Here is an 18,477-nt window from a genome sequence, read left to right as displayed (position 1 = left end):
AACGCCTCCCGTCAGTTCCCTCCTCCCTCTCCAAGTTCAGTTATGGTGTTCCCTATAAGCTGACGTCTAATTACGCGCCATAAATAATATCGCAGTGAACTACCATGTATGAGTTCTGTATGTTCAGTTGTAGATTTGAACACACTTTTCTGTGTCAAAAAAGAAAGTTGTAGATTTAAACCTAGTGCTATCCTAAGCGGAAGTTGACACAAGGACACGATACGTAGCCGAAATTGATGAGGTGACCATATACTCTTCTCCATGACCGTTTCATATGATTAAATTATGACCCTTCTGACCAAAAATGGTTGTTGAAAAATTAAAGTTTGGACCCTCAAAAATGACCATTTTATGCAAAATGGTTATACAGTTATTACTAATTTATCTATGGTCACTGTAATAAGGTCACTAGTTAACATATTTTTTAGTGAGATATTGTGAAAATACACTTTGTGGTGTATCCATTGGCGTTGCAAATATTAATAGGTTTTAATAAACTTGGTTAAGACGGAAAAATGTATACGTCTAATTTTCAGGAATAGTTGAAGGAGTACTAGACCTTTTCGAAGATATTTCTAAGACTTGAAAACTCTATAACATTCTACCAAGATATTTTAATACTTCCTCTGATCCAAATTAATGGACTCAACTTTATCTAGATACGGATGTATCTAGATCTTTTTTTAGCTAGAGTAAATGTGTATCTAGACAAAGCTGAGTTAATTAATTTGAATTGGAGAGAGTATAATAAAATAAATATGCATACCAGAATAGATAACTATGGCCGAGTAATCCGTGGAAAGATGTCATTATTCATGTTCTCGTTTTCATTGGTCAGATCTAGAAGGAATTTTCATTCAACTAAAGAAATTTTTTAATTGTGAGAAAATAAAATTTTCAAATCTAACAAAATCTTCGTAGTGCACAAGTGTAATTCCATATATATGTTACGATTTTATAACGAACGTAATACTAGACAATATACATGGTTATTTATACTTCGTAGTTTTGAAAGAGATAAAATTGTATGTTAGTGGGTGTGCCAAGGGAAAAATACATATATCTAGTGCAAAAATGAGAACTAAGGAGGTCAAAGAGTTTAGTATAAATATGTGGGGACCATTTATTCTTACTCGTCTCTACTAAACGATTTTAAAAAATCTAGTAGCCTTTGGGAGATCGTACACGTAAACATCGATGAGGTTTTGGATTACCGCATAAAGAATCCAATTTTCTCAGTTAAATGTTTTTGGAGATAACGGTTGCCACGAACAGAGTCAGGCCTGTCATATCTATGATACCAAAAGAATGTTGGATACACACACCATCTATACACCCCAAATCAAGCAAACATCACACAGCTAATCCTTAGTTATTAATGATCTTAAAGACATCCCGAACTAGTATCATTACTAGCGAAGTGAGTGAAAAAAGATGCAGAGGGTGTCCATCCGTATAACCGTGGTGGAAAATCTGTTTATAATATTCAAGTATGTGAAGTTACAATTTGGGTGTTTTTGCCCAATTATTTATGTTTTTTTATAATAATCAACTTAAAACCTAAGGATGGTGAATTTTATGCATGATTATTGACTAGTGTAGGAGATACAATGTAATCCCAAGTTTGTACGGCCTTATGTCACGTTGCCTATATCGATGTCTTGCGCAGCAAATTTTTCGCCAGAGTGTGTTGCAGGAAACCTCTAGTACAGACCGAAAACAGACGACCAAGCTGGCGACGACCATAGCCCAGCCGTCTGTGTCTTAAGTTTTTTTTTTTTTTTTTTGAGAGAGTCTGTGTCTTGAGTGGGGCATCCATCATGTATTCATGTATCTGATCGAACGGATATCTGGAGTTGACGACTTGACTTTGTAGTAGCCCAACTACACGCAGGCCTGCACACACCTACATCCGATCTGGGCCTGATCCAGTGAGGCGAGATCCCGATGGCGCTACGTTACGTCCCGGCCAACGGCGGCGACAATAAATAGGAAGCCCAAACCCGAAGCAACTCCCATCCTTCCCGAGACCAGACAGACAGAGCCCTTCCCGTCGTCCTCCTCCTGAGAGCGAACCAGGGGAGCACCGGAGCAGAGCAGAGAAGGTCGGACCGTCGGAGGGAGCGAGATGGCGGCCCAGAAGCTGCTGCTCCTGATCCTCGTCTCGCTGCTCGCCGCCGCGCCTCGCCGTGCGGACGCGTGGGGCAAGGAGGGCCACATCATGACCTGCAAGATCGCCGAGGTACGCTGCTCTGCCCCCTCCCTCACTGACATAATTCAGCTAGGTAGAGCTTCGTCCAGGCTCGTACCATCGGGAAGAAGTCAGGAAGGAAGGAATGCGCAAGTGCTGGTGCTGAATTATGCGTTGCGTGGCGTGCGTTGCAGAAGTACCTGTCGGAGGAGGCGAAGACTGCGGTGCAGGAGCTGCTGCCAGCGTCGGCGGGCGGGGAGCTGTCGACCATGTGCCCGTGGGCGGACACGATGCGCTTCCGCTACCACTGGGCCAGCCCGCTCCACTACGCCAACACGCCCAACGTCTGCAACTTCAACAACTCCCGTCAGTTCCCTCCTCCCCTCTCCGTATCTCCAACTTCAGTTATGGTTGTTTTCCGTGTATAAGCTGAAGTCCAATTACGCGCCATTAATAATAAGTATCTTAAATTTTTGACTCAGCGTAAGTAAAGGGCTACCTCTAACAAAAACCATACATAATGCTCTTAAGTTTTTGACTCTGCGTAAGTACGGGGCTACCTCTAACGAAAACCATACATGTGTCACGAATTTGCTTTTATACAATTGGTTAGAATTATGCACACTTTCAGTCATATCTGTATGTCATATTACACTCTTAGGTTTCTCTCAAAAAATATTACACTTTTACGTGATGTGTTGTTTGTTTTCATTACCGAGATACTGAAACCAGGCCATATTTGGCCGTATGGACAAAAAAAACTCTGAAACTCTATATGGAGTTCAAGCTAGCTAAAGAGAGCTCAGTTATGAAAAACTCAAAACTTTGTTTCGGAGTTTCAGTAAATATGAAAAAAAAATATGATGTACATATAGATGTCTAGTATGCACATCTAAATTTTCATAGAAACGTATTTTCAGCTGTGGTCTACAAAAAAAAAATACAAATGTGAGGACCAAACCGACTTTTTTATTTGCATATTTAGAGCCACATGCTTGTGTAGTCCCATGAAACAAACAGATAACGAGTGAGCACTTTATTTATACGCAATTGTAGAGTTTCTATTTTTACAAAGTTTTACAGGTTTGCATAAATAGTTCTTGTGTACCATTTTCTATTTTATTTAACTCGGCGGGCTCCAAAATCCCACGCTCAAAAAAGAAAGTGCTACAAAGTGGAATCGATCCCACTTGCCACTACCACAAGAACGCATATTTTCCCCTTTCATCTGTAGAACTGTCTCTGTGATGCAGTTCTTTTTCCCTACGAAACTCTCCATCTATGATGGATATCCCTTCCCGGCAAAAGAATCTACGATTTGAACTAAGTATAATTTACTGCGATCTAGTATCAGTAGGCGTTGCTTGTCAGAGAGGACTTAGAGGTTGAGTAACGCTAAACAACTCTACGATTTTCTGCATATTTAGAGACATATGTTTGTGATTTTTGTGTAACCTAAAATGCTATGTGGATTTTTTTTACAGGATTGCATAAATAGTTCTTGTATATCTGTAAAAAAAAGAGCTTTTTCAAACTTTTGAATGCCGTTTTTATTTTATTTTCTAACACCGAGATCTGTTGAGCACTGGAGCTTGGGCTGGCTCCAAAACGCCACACTCCAAAAATAAAGAAAAGGTGCTACAAAGTGGAATTCGAGCCCACTTGTCACCCTCACAAGAACGCACATTTTCCCCTTCCATCTGTAGCAATCAGAAGCTGTAGCAGTCAGTACGAGTTTCGTATACAATACTATGTTTCTGATGGAGTTCTTTTTCCCTAAGTAAACGCTCTGCCACCTATGATGGATGTCTCTCCCCTGTCAGAGAGAACTTAAGAGGTTGAGTAATGCTAAACAACTCTCCAACCCATCTCTGAGTCTAGTCGCTTGCTTCACGCATCGCCCACGCCGTGATGCCATCCATCGCCACTCGTTGAGCCCAACTCACTCTGCCTATGCATGCACGTTTTTTTTTCATCCAATCGCTTTCGTCCTAAAGAGTTTGAAGATTTTCACTAACTAATATGCAAAAATATCTCTGAATTACACGTTTTATGTAAAAAAAATCTTACGGTTTGTGTAAATTGCACGAGGTAAGTGAGCTAGATCTATAGCAAGTTACATGTTGCACTTGTTATCCTGTCCACACGTTCTTGTTGGGTCAGCCAAGTATGTATGTGACCACTGGCGATCACATGCAAGTGTCCAATTGTCCTGTTAGATCTCAGTTATGGATTATGTTATCCATGTTCTCCCAACCGATTGATAACTTGTGTCGGTCTTCACGCATCGCCGGCATGACATGATCTGATCCAATTTTCCCACGTTCTTCTCTTCAGCCGACGACTTTCATCCGATCTGAATATCAGAGGGGATCGATACAATTGCTCTCATAAATATCAGACAGGACAGTTCAGCATCGACTTTTATAATTTCTACTCTCCTAGTGTAATGTCGAGCATGTGCTCATAGCCACGTGTTACATTTCAGGGGACTGCCACAACTCCAAGGGCGTGCAGGGGATGTGCGTTGTCGGAGCCATCAACAACTACACGGAGCAGCTCTACACATACGGAGACTCACCAAAGAGTTCATGTAAGTAGATGCCATGACCAACATCCAGTTAATTTCACTGTCAAAACAGACAAGGAGATCTCTGAAATATTCACCCCTGTTTGCGCAACAAAGATAACCTGACGGAGAGCCTCATGTTCCTGGCACACTTCGTCGGAGACGTGCACCAGCCGCTGCACGTGAGCTTCGAGGAAGACGAGGGCGGGAACACCATCCAGGTGCACTGGTACCGGAGGAAGGCCAACCTGCACCATGTATGTCCTGCTCTCTTCGGTTCTTCTACACCTCCCATCAGACATTCTCTGTCTGAATTAAAACTTTCTTATTTGGAAAGGGGAAAGGATTTTGGTCTGAACTGCACTTTTGTGATGTTCTGTGTTTCTAGGTGTGGGATGTCAGCATCATCGACTCGGTGATGAAGGACTTCTACAACAAGGACCTGGAGACCATGGTGGATGCCCTCCAGACGAACCTGACGCTGAGTGCACCAGTAAACCATCATGCTACCTTTTCTTGTTCTCCTATTATTATCCAGTTATAAGTACAATGCTATTGCCATTCCTGTTTCTGATGCTGTGAGTTGTAGAATGGATGGTCTGACGATATCAGCGACTGGGAGAACTGCACGAACATGAAATCAACCTGTGCAAATGAGTAGGATTCATATCCCAGCACTTAGGTTTCAGTTCATGTCTTGTGCAACTAACTTGATCGACAGTTGACGTGGTATAATTAAATCTGTGGTGCAGCTATGCAATTGAGAGCATAGATTTGTCGTGCAACTATGCGTACAAGGATGTGACGCAAAACATTACTCTAGGAGGTAATTAAGTGTCTATGTTAGCTAGTACTATGGAAACTATAGTACAATATGCATTTTGCGTAGAGTCTGGTACTAATGGTCAGCAATTCTGGGATCTGGAATGCAGATGATTATTACTTCACCAGGTACCCAGTTGTGGAGAGGAGATTAGCACAGGGTGGGGTCAGATTGGCGATGATACTCAACCGTATATTTGACAAGAAAGTAGATACTATGCCATTATATGTACAGTAAGGCTATAATTAGCACACACAAAAGGCTGAAATGTATTATAGCAGCCGCTGATACTATGTTGTTTGATCAGTTGTCACCTCAATAAGTTACTATGTTGTTTGATCAGTTGTCACCTCAATAAGTTTGCACATTCTGTAATAGAAACCACATTATCTTAGCATAGCATTCAGACATGCAATTGTTGTAAAGTTGTAATATAACACGTCTATTAGCTTGTACAATATACCAAACCAGATGTGTATTTCAAAGCGATGCTTATTTTGCCTTATCTTCTTCATTTATTTATATATTTGAGAGTAAATGTTTGCTGGGGATCATTAATGAATTGACTGTACATATCTTTGTAATAGACAATATAACAGTATGATCAGCTGTTCTAGCCTACTAGGAATCCCTGAGGATAAGTAAATTTAGTTGCTCAAGCCACTCCAACAAAATGGCTGATACTAATCAATCTGGAACAAATGGTGCATCAAATCAATTTATTCATATCTGACTGAATCATACACAATATATCCACCATCTAAATAACGGGACCCTACGTACAACTGTCAATCGTCAATGCGAGCGACCCACCGAACCCGCCAGTACCTTAGTCAGGGCGTGAGCCGCGATCCCGACGGGGCAGAAGAGCAGGCACAGCGAGATGGAATGTCTGGTCTCTATGTTGTTCTTGATGCCATCGTGGTACACCTGCCTGCGTCAGCAGTCAAAAACACGGACATCAATACTTATCCGCGAGTCGTATGTCTGTTTTGCAAGTGGGGGTAGAGAAGAATGGCTAACCTGGCAGCGAAGAGGTCGACGGCTAGGAGGTGGATCCAGGCGGAGGCGACGGTCATCTCGCTCGCGAACATCCTCACAATTCCCGGTAACTGCATTGCAAGATTGAGGAACCAAACATATGTTACGTTTTGCTAGGCGCGAGAACACATTCAGACAATGCATTGTTGCTGAATTTAGTACTGTTGCTGTAAAGAGTGTAGTGGTGACGGTGGGTGGCTGACCTCCGGGAGCCAGTACTTGCTGGCGAACATGGCGCGGATGGTGTCGGGTGTCCAGGAGAGGTAGAGCAGGTAGGCGTAGAGGATGCCAAGAGCCACGTAGGGGGCGGTGCTCTCCACGGTTCGCTTAGTCTGCAGCAGCACAAGGAGAAGAAGACATGAGCTTTCCGATTACTGGTAAGCTCCTGCCACCCCGAGTGGGTGAAAGAGAGGTCCGGGGAAGGGGCGGCGCACGATATCGGCGTTGGGGGCGGCGATCATGAGCGTGTAGAAAGGCAGGACGGCGACCGTGCCCACGGTGAATGCTGTGCTGGCGATCTGTGGACTCGTCAGCCCTGTCGGAAGCAAGAAAATCAGTCAATGGCGCTGCCAAGTCGCCGTGACTGGTGAGCACCTCGACCGGCTACTAGAATTGAGAATTCTTGGTGAAAATAGAAAGACAGCGTGCGTACATGCGCGAGGCCGGAGCAGAGGCGCCCTTGCCCGCGCGCCGCCGGCGGCGCGGCGAGGGGCCACGGCGAGGTCCGGCCGGAGAGGGCTCCAAGAGCAGGCGGCTCCATGGCCGGCGGCAAGGGCAGCAGCGCGCGTGCCTGCCGGCGCCGGCGTCCGCCTCAGCGACAGCAGCAGGGGAAGTCCAGCGACCTGCAGCAAGCAAGCAAGAAATCAGAAGGATTCAAGTGGAAAAGGCACAGCCATGGCAGCCAAACTAAGCTTACCCTGGAGGTGGTGGAGATGGCCAGGGCAGAGGGGCAGGAGGCCGCCATTACTTCCTGGGACTGGGAGGCGACGAGGAGCACCTGGAGCAGCCGTGTACGGTGAAGGAGGGGAGAGGGTGAGCTGCCATTTCCCCCACCTCCTCTATGTACTTGTGGCGAGCAGGCAGGGCGCCGAGCCGAGCTGCGAGTTGATTGAGTGACCACTCCACTGCCTTACCATCTTGGGCAAGGGTCGGTGGCGGGTCCCGCCGGAGTGGGAGGAGGCACGGTCGGCCGGGGCGGTTGCCACCACCGTCCAGCTCCCAGACCAACCACGTCCAGGTTCACAGTCCATTTGCAAATTGCAACTTGCATCACCTCCTCACTTAACGAGCCATGTGCTCATATGACGAGCCTTGACTCGGACTGCTGGCCGGATCTCCTCCCACCCCGATCCGTCTCCGTCGGCGGCCGCCGGCACGCCGCTCCGCCTCAACACGTGGCTGATAGTTCCGACGCTATATCATCAGTCACCCGCACGGCTCTGCAATCCATCAGTAACCTCAACAAGACAACAGGACACATAAAGTGAACAACAAAGCATACAACATTTCACATCAACCATCACACATCGCAACAGGATACCAAAAATACAACCACACAAACAAGAGAGATATAGTTTCAACAAATCTGGATTTAAAAAAGCAAAACTGTCTCAACAGATCCATCACAAGGCGCTAATCAGTCCTCGGGCCCAGCCGTTTGGCCAAACCATCTCTCCTCGATCCTCTCCCTTCTCACGGATCAGTCTACCGATAATTAACAATTAACTTAAAAACTCTGCGATGTTCGCTGCCATCTCCCTCCCAAGAAGACAAGTCTCCTTGGAATGAAAATGCTAAAAGAACGGGTAACAACAACTCCGACTAGTATATATTTTTTTGTCTAGAACCTATCCAACCCCTTATTATTTCCCTCCCCTTTTCACTGCCTGTATAAATAGAGAAGGACGGTATGTTCAGAACGACCCCATGTACTCCGACGCCATCGCCTGGAGCTTCTCGGACAACACAGACAGGTGCTCTGGGACTGTTGCCAGGTGCTCTGGGACCATTGCCAGGTGCTCCGGGACCCTCGCCAGGTGCTCTTGCACCATCGCCAGGTCGGCGGGGAGGTCCAGGTTGGGGGAGAGCGCGAAGCCCGCGGCGGCGGCGAGGGCGATGACCAGCAGGCTGCCCTTGAGGCAGGTGGCGCCGCGGGACAGCCTCCCGATGATCACCTTGCAGTACTTGTCTGCTTCCTTGATGGAAGCCTTCTTCCCAGAGTCTTCTGCTTCTTCCAGAGCCACCTCATTCTGCAATAACAGCAACCAATAGGCAGATTAGAACATGTGCAGATATATGCTGGTAGTTCAAGTCAATGCTATCTCTGATCAATAAATAACTTGGCTTAAGTGTCAATAACACTATCTCTGATCAGTAAATAACTTGGGTTGAAAGTGTTGATAGCAGTATTTCTGATCAATAACTAACTTGGCTTAATAGTGCCACTAAAACTAAAACCTAATCAATATAAGTAAATTGGCTTATGAGTGGGAATAACACTATCTCTGATCAATAAGTAACTCGGCTTAAAAGTGTCAACAATACCATATCTAATCAACAAGTAACTTAGCCTAAGAGTGTCAATAACATCGACTAATAGGTATGTAAAGGTCATTTCCACATCACGGAAGACCAGACTACTTTGTATAGAACAACTCACTATGACTAGAACTTTGCTGTGCCAATTTCAGGAAGCATCTTAACAGTTAAAAACTACGAGACAGCAAAACAATTTGTACACATAGCTCACCTTGGCCTTTATGCTCTTCAGAGTTGTTTTGAGAGCTTCAGAATTGAGCTTGGGAGCGAGCGACTTCCAGTCAGCCGCTATTTTGCTCAGGACAACAACACTGGCTCCAATGTTTTCTGGGTGAAGTTTGTCCTGAAAACAGAAATTAAACATCAGTAGCGACCAACTTGTGTAAAACGGCTCTACAAAGGCAAACAAGCAAAATATTACTTACCCACTGCTTGTAGCACTCTGGACTCTGAGTCAGGCACCAAATAAAAATATCAGCAGCCTCCCTAGAGAGCTCTGCATTTTCTGAAACATAATACAACAGTAAGGTAACTGGAATTTGCAGAACATAATTAATTGGCTCTGTATTGCAAATCAAGCTACTGATTAAAAATAACTCACTTTCTTGCATTGCTTTCACAGCCAAGGGCAAAAGCTGCTGCGCCGCTTGCCTCACAGTCTTAGAGCCGGGAGGACCAGCAAGAGCTAGTTCCTTTATTATTGGGTAGGCAGCTTCAAACCTCTCTGTAGCCTAGAGAGATCAATGCACCAGTTAGAACATTGCCTCAAATTAAACATGCCGTAGAAGGATGTGAGAATTAACATACCTTCACACGTGCATTAGGCACGGGAAATGCTCCTCTCATGAAGAGATCAAATGTTCCAGCGGGAACCAGGCGTTCCCCCCTTCTAACTGCGCCGTTCAATAAGATACCCCGAGCTTTGGAAGCATTGGGAGTAGTCAAAAACCTGCACATGAAAATCCCATTAAACGCTTCTGAAATGTAACAACTAAGATATAATCAGAAGATGTTATACAGCAGAAAACATAGCAACAGTGTGTTATACATATTTGCAGCAAGTTATACCTTTCCAGCAATTGCAAAACAAGATCTCTTGACTGAGGATTCCCACTTTTTGCACATAATGCGGGAAATAGGGAATGAGACCAGTAAAACATTCCCGAGACTAGGTCACCTTGAGATGCCTATGATGAACATGAAAATGAATATGTATAAGGAAATAGGAAATATACAGATTAGGTTGTCAAAAGTAATCGGTGAGCAAAAAGGTTACAAGAAAAAAGTTAATACCTGATTAATAACCCAGGCAATGATGGGAAGCTTTTCCTGTCCAAGATATTTACTGTTCCCCACTATTTTGGGGAAGAGGTTTACTAGTACATCTGGCTTCCTTCTTAAAGTCAAGGCAAGCACAACAAATATTGCAACCTGACAAGATGAATGTTCAGTTAAAAATTCAAGTAAAACCATCAACGCGAACAAATAATCACAAGCTCAATAATTGAAAATGTTACATCTATTCTAAGATTACTTCTGGTTGGTGAACAGAAGTTCTTTAAAGAACACTTCAGCAGTGCTGGATATCCAGAAACTGAAGTAATAAAAACAATACACTAACTGTATTTATATAAAGTTTTGTGGTCTTTCCACTTTCCAGAAAGCACAAAAGTTGTGTGCCTGTTGCATTGATGAAATAGACTTGCGTAAAGATGAATAAAATTATTTATGTGAAAAAGGAGCATCAAAAGAACTACAGATCTACAACACTGCCTATTTCTGTTCCACTACAGAAACATACATATCAACAGAAAGAATGTAATTTGCATTAGATGAAACTAATATACCTATTCGTCAATGTAGGATGCCAGCAAATGAAATATACAATTTCCAAAACCTATCTATCAATTGGAAAATTGTTATTTAAAATCAAGTGCTTCTATATGCATCAAGCAACCTCAGTGTGGCACGTTGGTTGCTAGACTCAGTTGACACAGGTTCAGTATTACAACATCATTTGCAATTACAAATTTAGAATATTATTATTTGTATTCCCAATAATCATGAATCAACGATACTTTATATGATTAACTCATGATATAATAAAGTCATAATGGGATGAAAGCTACCTGGGCTTTTGGAGTTTGCTGAACAACCTTCTTCGAGCCCTTAACTCCCAAAGGTTGACCTGATAATTCAGACATGATGCTATCTATACACCACACAACAAATTCTCCCAAGGCATCAGAAGATCTCTGATTGATCCAATCACTGGCAGTCTTGCAAACTGGCTCAGGAACATGGTTCAAGGGTACCTGTTAGATACATCCAGTTAGGCCCATCACAGAAAAGACCCAGAAGTGTAAAGCAACGCCATCCGCAATTATAAATGTACTGATATAAGGTGAAATTCAATCATATTGATAAAGTTGAAACGGCAATATGGACAAGCGTCAATATACTAAACAGTTAACTCATCTCTACAATCCCTCTTAGAGTTTAACTCCCCAAACCTGGTTCAGAAACTAATAGAAGGAAACCACCCTATAAAGTTATAATTTTCTTGCTATACTTTGCTCTAGAGCCATTTGGTATTTATTATAATTCGGTTTCTTTTAGTGATGCGGAAACATATGCGATGCAATGTAACACACTGAAATAAGTAGTGCACGTAGCAGTAATTAAATTACCTTATCCAGTTATAGTACGTACCACCAACATATGCAAACTTACCTAACGGTCAGAATAACTCGACATATGATTATTGACGTTATTTAAAAACATGTCTTTTAACTTCTACGACAACACCACAATCAGCATATAATAATCTGATGACCGTAAATAACTTCCCTCAATAGCTTGACAGGAATTCAGATGATTAATAATACTTGACAGCTAAAAAAGGTAGCACAAGCGCTTAGTAAAACACTAATGACAGTGCTTGAATTAGTATCAGTGTTGGGTGCAATAATACTGAACAATTTAGAAAATACCATAACCGCTACGCAAACCACCACTACCAACAACACATTAATTAGTATCAACATTGGTGCAAAATTTTAATAATAATAGACACGAAAGTAGCGTAGCCGTTTCACGGACAACTGCACATGATGTTTCAATCAAAAAAGTGTGGCATAATAATACTAAACGGTTAACAAAAATAGCACAACAGTTACTCTTACTCAACTACTACAGAGGATGCACGGATTAGTGTCAACATTGGCGTTAAACCTTTAAGTGTACTACACATCATTGACGTGGTGTAAAACCCTACCCTCTAACTTCTAAGAACAACCTTACATAACTTTCTCAATAGATTTTCAGGAATTCAGATGATGAATAATACTTGACAGACAACGAAGGTAGCATAACTGTTTCGTGAACCACTGGACAGTGCTTGAAGTAGCATCAGTGTTGACGTAATAATACTGAACAGCGCAGAAAACTACCATAACCGCTATGAAAACACCACTACCAACAAAGCATTAGTTAGTATCAACATTGGCGCGAAATCTAAAAAATAGTGGACAAGAAGTAGCCTAACCATTCCGTGGACCACTACAGATGATGCTTCTATTAAAACCAGTGTGACATAATAATATTAAAACGGCCAACTAAAAATGCACAACTGTTACTCTTACTTATACTACTCCTACAGAGGATGCATGGATTAGTGGCAACATTGGTGCAAAACCTAAAATAATCTGACATATAGTGTACTAGTAACCATTGACATGATATAAAACCCTGCCTCTAACTTCTAAGATAATACCAGTCATTTAACAACCTGATGTCGGATGATTAATAGTACTTGACAGACAACTAAGGTACCATAACAGTTTCTTGAAACACTAAAGACAGTACTGAACGGTTCAGAAAGCTACCATACGCGCTCGTGAAACCAGTATGGCGTAATAATACTAAACAGTGTAACAAAAATACCATAACCATTATTCTAACCACTACAGAGGAAGCATGGATTAGTACCAACATTGGCGCGAAACCTTAAATACTTCCTAACCATCCTATTAAGTGCAATTCTATTTCACATTAATTCAAATGCACAGTTCAGAAAACTACCATAAGCGCTACGTGAAACACCACTACTGGCAACTCATTAATTAGTATCAACAATGGCGCGAAACCTTAATAATAGTGGACACAGAAGAACCCTAACCGTTTCACAGACCAATGCAAATGATGAAACCAGTGTGGCATCATAATACTAAACAGTGTAACAAAAGTACCTTAAGAGTTGCTCAAACCACTACAGAGGATGCATGGATTAGTATCAACATTGGCGCGAAAACCTTAAGAATGCATAACCATCCTACTAAGCACAATTCTACTTCACGTGTAACTGAAAGGCAAATCATAGAATTGTATAACCATCCTATACCAAGCACGATTGTATTCCACATGTAATTCAAACGAAACACTCACAAGAATAAAGAATTAAAGAGCATGTAGCGAACTAATAGCTCACCTCCACCATCTTGGACATTGGTGATTCCTTGAACATCTTTGCCCACGGAAACTGGGCTGCGCTCACGTTTGCAAATGCTCGGCCAAAGTAATCAGCAAACCGCATGAGCTGGATACCCTCCTGGTTCTCATACGAGGCCTGCAAAACAGAGGGAAAAATCAGAATCTAACGGAAAAGAACACAAAAGAGCTGCACCCTTTACAGCATCCAGTCCTCGCAGCACAGTACCAATGAACCTTTCCTGAGATCCCATCTTACATCATGCGATCCCAACTTTCTAGAAAGCCTAATATATCCATACTATAAATACCAGAATTATCGGCTTACTCAATACGAAACTCCTTAAAACCGAACGTTCTACGGGAATTAGAACAGAACCGGCGAGATCCAGCACTAAACCTTGGCCAGATCCGACCGTGAGGAAGGAGACAAAACCATGATCCAGACCGGGCCTCGCGAGATCTGGCCTGTAGACAACGCATTTCAATCACGGGCGGGGAGAAGGTGGGGCGGGGCCAGTACTTACCGAGACTTCGATGAGGTGCGCGGCGAGGTTCTCGGCGTCGATGAGCGCGGCCGCGTCGGCGACGGTGACCTTGGGCTTCTTCACCTTGGGTTTCTTGGGCTTCTTGACCTCCTCGGGCTGAGGCTTGGCGGCCTCGTCGGAGTCGGAGCCGTACTCGTCGTCGTCGGAGCGCGCGCCCCACGCGGCGATCGAGCCGTCGGCCTCGTCGGCCGCGTCCCTTGCGGCCCGGATCGCGCGGTGCCGCTCCTGGGAGCGCTTGTCGACGCCCTCGAACACGTTGGACTTGGCCAGATCGGGCGCGGCGTGGGCCGGAGCGGCGGCCGGGGCCGCGTGCTTGCGGGGTTTCCGGGGGACGACCTTCTGCCAGCCGTGGGAGGGGTCGGTGGGCGCGGCGGAGGAGGAGGCGAAGGCGTCCATGGACGCGGAGGAGGAGCCGGCGGCGAAGGCGACGTCGTCCATTGCCATGGCGGAGGGCGGGGGCAAGTCGTTCTGCTACGAGTTGTGTTTGGTTGTTTGAGACAGAGGAGGCGAGCGTTGAGGAGGAAAACCGAGGAAGGGACGGAGGATTTTATTCTCACCCGGGGCAGAGGCGTGGTGCGATTTTCTGGAAATCTTTCGTGAGCGTGCGTGCACCGTCACCTCTGTCAGCCTGCCAGACTCAGACGCTGCTATCTGATCGTGTATTTGGACGTGATCTTGGAGAAAAATATTTTCACATTGATTGTGAACATTTGATAGTTTTTGGAGCCTTTCTATTGCCTTTTATTTGTATTATTAATTGCATGATCGTTTGGATATGCAGGCTCTTATTTTGGGTCATTAACTTTATGATCTTGTGTGGATATGCTGACATGAATGTGTGAGTGCGTCACCAGGTTGTTTCGAGATGTGCAGGCTGCCAGGGGGTTGGATTCAGCAAAAGAAGAGTTGGTAGGGGTCACTCTTGTGAGCAAAGGACGTCAAGAGGAAGAACTTTTTGTTTACCACCTTTTGGTTTTGCTTGGTGCCTATAGTACTAGGATTTTTGTGTGGCAATCTGAAGCCTGGTTTAAAACCTGAAAAAATTGAACACATGCAATGGACTCACTCAGGTCATGTTTTCAACAAGATGATTGGTAGGTCATGTTTAACAGTGCGCGGGAAACATAGGGTCTTTGAAACCTAGTTGATATTTTCCGGCGCCTACGTGAACAATGTGAGGTATTATCAATTTTGATGAGTTGAGCAAGTGACATGGAAAGTCGACCTTTAATGTTCAATCTGAAACTTATCTTCCCTTTCCGTTATACTGTCTTCCAACTGGTTACATACTTTATGATGTTTTGGATATGCATACGCCGTAGAGTCGTGAGCATTAAGTTTGCTCCCGGTGGATCCGGAAAAAGTACTAACTGTTTTAACCTCTCTAAGCACAATGGCGTGAGCGCTGAGTTTGCTATGGGTGAATCCCACAGAAGATAGCAACCACTCTAGGTGACGTGAGCGTTGCGTTTCTTGCAGGTGAATCCGATAGAAAATAGTAACGACTTCACCTCTCTGACAATTATTTACGAGGGCAATTGGTTATTTACTCATTAACTAAAAAGTCTTCGGTGAGAGATCTTTGGGTGCTTGTGAATCAGATACTTATGAACTATCCAAATAATTTAGGAACTTTGTGATGCTCTAGATATGCACATGGATAGTTAGGTTGGGTGAAACCGACAAAAGTTAAGTAATTCACTGAACTTGCCTTGACAGGGGCATCGTTATTCTTCACGAGGGCAATTGGTAATTACTCATTAACTCAAAAGACTTTAGGAAGAAGTTGATGGGTGCACCAAAAGCTCGTGACTGTAAGCTATCCATGATTTGGATGATTTGTGATGCGCCAAACATACATATATATATATCGCAAGCATTAAGGTTTTTATGGATGAAACCGATAAAAATAATTGTTTGTTTCGCTTCTTAAGCATGTGGCATTGTTATTATTCACGAGGGCAACTAGTTATTACTCATCAACTAAACCAACTTTAGTGAGAAGTCAATGGGTACACGTGAACTATTTGTAGTTAGAGACTTTATGATGCCTTGGATCTGCATAAGTCGTAAACTTGTCAGCGTTAAGTTTGCTATGGGAGAAACCGACAAAATTAGTAATTTTGTTACCTTCTCGAGCACGGGGGCATTGCTATTATCCAAGAGGAAAATGAGTTATCACTCATTAACTAAAAATGCTCTCGTGATAAGTCGTTTAATGCCCGTGAAGAGCTCATATTTTATAAAATTCTCAATTAGTTTAAGGACTTTATGATGATTTGTATATATGCCGGTGGCACAAACTTGTGAGTGTTAAGCTATATATAGTTGAAACTATAAAAAGTTAATTTTCTTCACTTCCCCGAGCACATGTGGCATTGTTGTTCTTAAGGGTAACTAGCTACCATCAATTAATTAATACGGTCCATGTGAAAAGTCATTGGATTCGTGAGCAAGACAGGACATGGATAAAGTGGAAGGACGAAACACTCAACATAAGATGGTTTGCACAACATGTTTAAATATGTGCATAGATTGTCGTGTCTTTCAAACCTAGATTATTTTTTGCCATGTGTGGATGCGCGAGTGTTAGATACTTATCAGTTTAAGGAAATGGCCTGAGTGAAGTGGAAGTGGACCTTTTAGTTAAATCTTATAATTATACTTTTCTTTTCATTATACAACCTTTCAGTTAATTTACTGACTATATGATGCCTTGCATGTGCATACGTCACACATTCCTGGGCGTTAAGATTAACATGAATGTTACCGAAAAAATATCAAGTAGTTCCACTTTACTAAGCACACGGTACATCCTTATTATTCATGAGGAAACCTAGTTATTACACATAAATTATACAACCTTTCAGTTAATTTACTGACTATATGATGCCTTGCATGTGTATACGTCACACATTCCTGAGCGTTAAGATTAACATGAATGTTACCGAAAAAATATCAAGTAGTTCCACCTTACTAAGCACACGGTACATCCTCATTATTCATGAGGAAACCTAGTTATTACACACAAATATATAGCGATTGTGATGAGAAATTTTAGGGTGCACATGAACCTAATGCTTGTAAAGTATTTTGTGGTGTCACTGACTTTATGATGCTTTTTAATCGTTTATTTGGACAAGTGAGAGTTAAGTTTGGTACGAGTGAATGTGAACAAAAAATAGTAGTACTAACTATTTTCATTTTTAACATAGTGGCATTATTATTATTCACAAGGCAAAACTGGCTATTATCATTATTTATATATTCACCCTCATGACAAAGTTGTTGGATACCCATGAACTCGACGCTTGACCAACTCGTTTGATTGTGATACATAGAATTTATCGTTGAGATGATGCATTTCATCATGTTATATAGTAGTAATGCATACGAGGATTCTCTAGGTAGGAATTAAAACACATTTCACTCTCTCTAAGGATCTTATAGATGTTATATGCTTCAACGGATACTATAGAAGACTCCCTTCTCCTTTGATTCATATCATAGGAAAATAGTATGAATGGAAAATGTGTAGGATGAGATGTCATGTCTATGGGAAGAGAAATTCTGATAGAATTTTCCATGAAGTCTAGTTTACTATGAAATTTACACTACCATATCCATATGGAGTTACTTCGTCCTATGGGATATAGTCCTATGATTCAAATGACTTCTGCAGGATAAATTTCGTTGGATTTCAATCCTACACGAATCCTTTAAAAATATATGAATCAACGGAAGCCCTATATTATGAAAGCATCAATATCAAGACATGATTTTTAAAACCTGTTTAACGTTAACCTTACCCTTGTATTTGATAGTGGTTTTGTGTTTGTTTATTTATTTCTGCTTTTTCAAGAGTAAAATATGGTATGATTTTATAATGTGCATAATTTAATAAAAATATGGTTATTTTGGTTGGCTGTAGAAATACATGATACACATAGATATCTATTATGTTTTTCCCCGTATTGTTGGATAAACTTGTATTGGTTGTACTTCCACGATGTCCCTCACACCTTCATGATTATTCTCAACATTTTATCTAAGACTTCAACTATGTAAAACCGCCATAAATACGCAGGTAGAGTTTTGGACGCTGGTTTCATGTTTTGATGTTCTACAAAATGTGCAATAAATTTATGAGCACGAAAAAAGTATAAAAAATAAGGGAAAAAACCGATATGATCGCGCATGTTATACACCAAAAGGCACAAAAGTGAATTAATTTCCCATGGCATGCTATACACCAAAAGGAACATCATGCTATCAGTTC

At 42.5% G+C, this 18,477-nt stretch overlaps 3 protein-coding genes across 3 annotated transcripts; 1 reads left to right on the top strand and 2 right to left on the bottom strand.

Moving 5' to 3' along the window:
* Window positions 1–2,128: 2,128 nt before the first annotated feature.
* LOC124666550 (endonuclease 2-like) lies at window positions 2,129–5,881 on the top strand. The gene is made up of 8 exons (XM_047203891.1): window positions 2,129–2,242; window positions 2,386–2,557; window positions 4,680–4,784; window positions 4,878–5,017; window positions 5,149–5,253; window positions 5,350–5,417; window positions 5,513–5,586; window positions 5,693–5,881. Exons 1-8 carry the CDS (start codon window positions 2,129–2,131, stop codon window positions 5,818–5,820), a joined length of 906 nt encoding a protein of 301 aa, XP_047059847.1. The 3' UTR covers window positions 5,821–5,881.
* A 321-nt stretch (window positions 5,882–6,202) lies between these two features.
* On the bottom strand, window positions 6,203–7,874 carry LOC124664460 (protein MAO HUZI 4, chloroplastic-like). The gene is made up of 7 exons (XM_047201976.1): window positions 7,758–7,874; window positions 7,541–7,621; window positions 7,277–7,466; window positions 7,059–7,159; window positions 6,828–6,956; window positions 6,607–6,695; window positions 6,203–6,517 (listed from the first exon to the last, which is right to left on the bottom strand). The coding sequence occupies exons 1-7, from the start codon at window positions 7,872–7,874 to the stop codon at window positions 6,379–6,381; spliced, it is 846 nt and encodes a 281-aa protein (XP_047057932.1). The 3' UTR covers window positions 6,203–6,378.
* Window positions 7,875–8,195: 321 nt separating this feature from the next.
* On the bottom strand, window positions 8,196–14,696 carry LOC124661440. The gene is made up of 10 exons (XM_047199296.1): window positions 14,178–14,696; window positions 13,652–13,789; window positions 11,292–11,477; window positions 10,456–10,593; window positions 10,231–10,349; window positions 9,970–10,111; window positions 9,764–9,893; window positions 9,588–9,667; window positions 9,374–9,505; window positions 8,196–8,873 (listed from the first exon to the last, which is right to left on the bottom strand). Exons 1-10 carry the CDS (start codon window positions 14,640–14,642, stop codon window positions 8,538–8,540), a joined length of 1,866 nt encoding a protein of 621 aa, XP_047055252.1. The 5' UTR covers window positions 14,643–14,696; the 3' UTR covers window positions 8,196–8,537.
* Window positions 14,697–18,477: the final 3,781 nt, after the last annotated feature.

The sequence above is a fragment of the Lolium rigidum genome, chromosome 6 (assembly GCF_022539505.1).
Source record: "Lolium rigidum isolate FL_2022 chromosome 6, APGP_CSIRO_Lrig_0.1, whole genome shotgun sequence".
Taxonomy (NCBI): domain Eukaryota; kingdom Viridiplantae; phylum Streptophyta; class Magnoliopsida; order Poales; family Poaceae; genus Lolium; species Lolium rigidum.
The sequence above is the reverse complement of the archived record's forward strand: the minus strand, read 5'-3'. Positions and strand labels throughout refer to the sequence as shown.

Excerpts from the sequence above, each read along its gene's own strand:
- LOC124666550 (XM_047203891.1), top strand. The coding sequence starts at position 2,129 with ATGGCGGCCCAGAAGCTGCTGCTCCTGATCCTCGTCTCGCTGCTCGCC. Across the intron at positions 2,558-4,679 it reads CTGCAACTTCAACAACTCCC|GGGACTGCCACAACTCCAAG; the intron begins GTCAGTTCCCTC and ends GTTACATTTCAG. Across the intron at positions 5,254-5,349 it reads ACCTGACGCTGAGTGCACCA|AATGGATGGTCTGACGATAT; the intron begins GTAAACCATCAT and ends TGTGAGTTGTAG.
- LOC124664460 (XM_047201976.1), bottom strand. The coding sequence starts at position 7,874 with ATGGACTGTGAACCTGGACGTGGTTGGTCTGGGAGCTGGACGGTGGTG. Across the intron at positions 7,467-7,540 it reads CCATCTCCACCACCTCCAGG|GTCGCTGGACTTCCCCTGCT; the intron begins GTAAGCTTAGTT and ends TGCTTGCTGCAG. Across the intron at positions 6,957-7,058 it reads CCGCCCCCAACGCCGATATC|ACTAAGCGAACCGTGGAGAG; the intron begins GTGCGCCGCCCC and ends GTGCTGCTGCAG.
- LOC124661440 (XM_047199296.1), bottom strand. The coding sequence starts at position 14,642 with ATGGCAATGGACGACGTCGCCTTCGCCGCCGGCTCCTCCTCCGCGTCC. Across the intron at positions 10,594-11,291 it reads AGCAAACTCCAAAAGCCCAG|GTTGCAATATTTGTTGTGCT; the intron begins GTAGCTTTCATC and ends TCATCTTGTCAG. Across the intron at positions 9,668-9,763 it reads TGTGAAAGCAATGCAAGAAA|AAAATGCAGAGCTCTCTAGG; the intron begins GTGAGTTATTTT and ends ATTATGTTTCAG.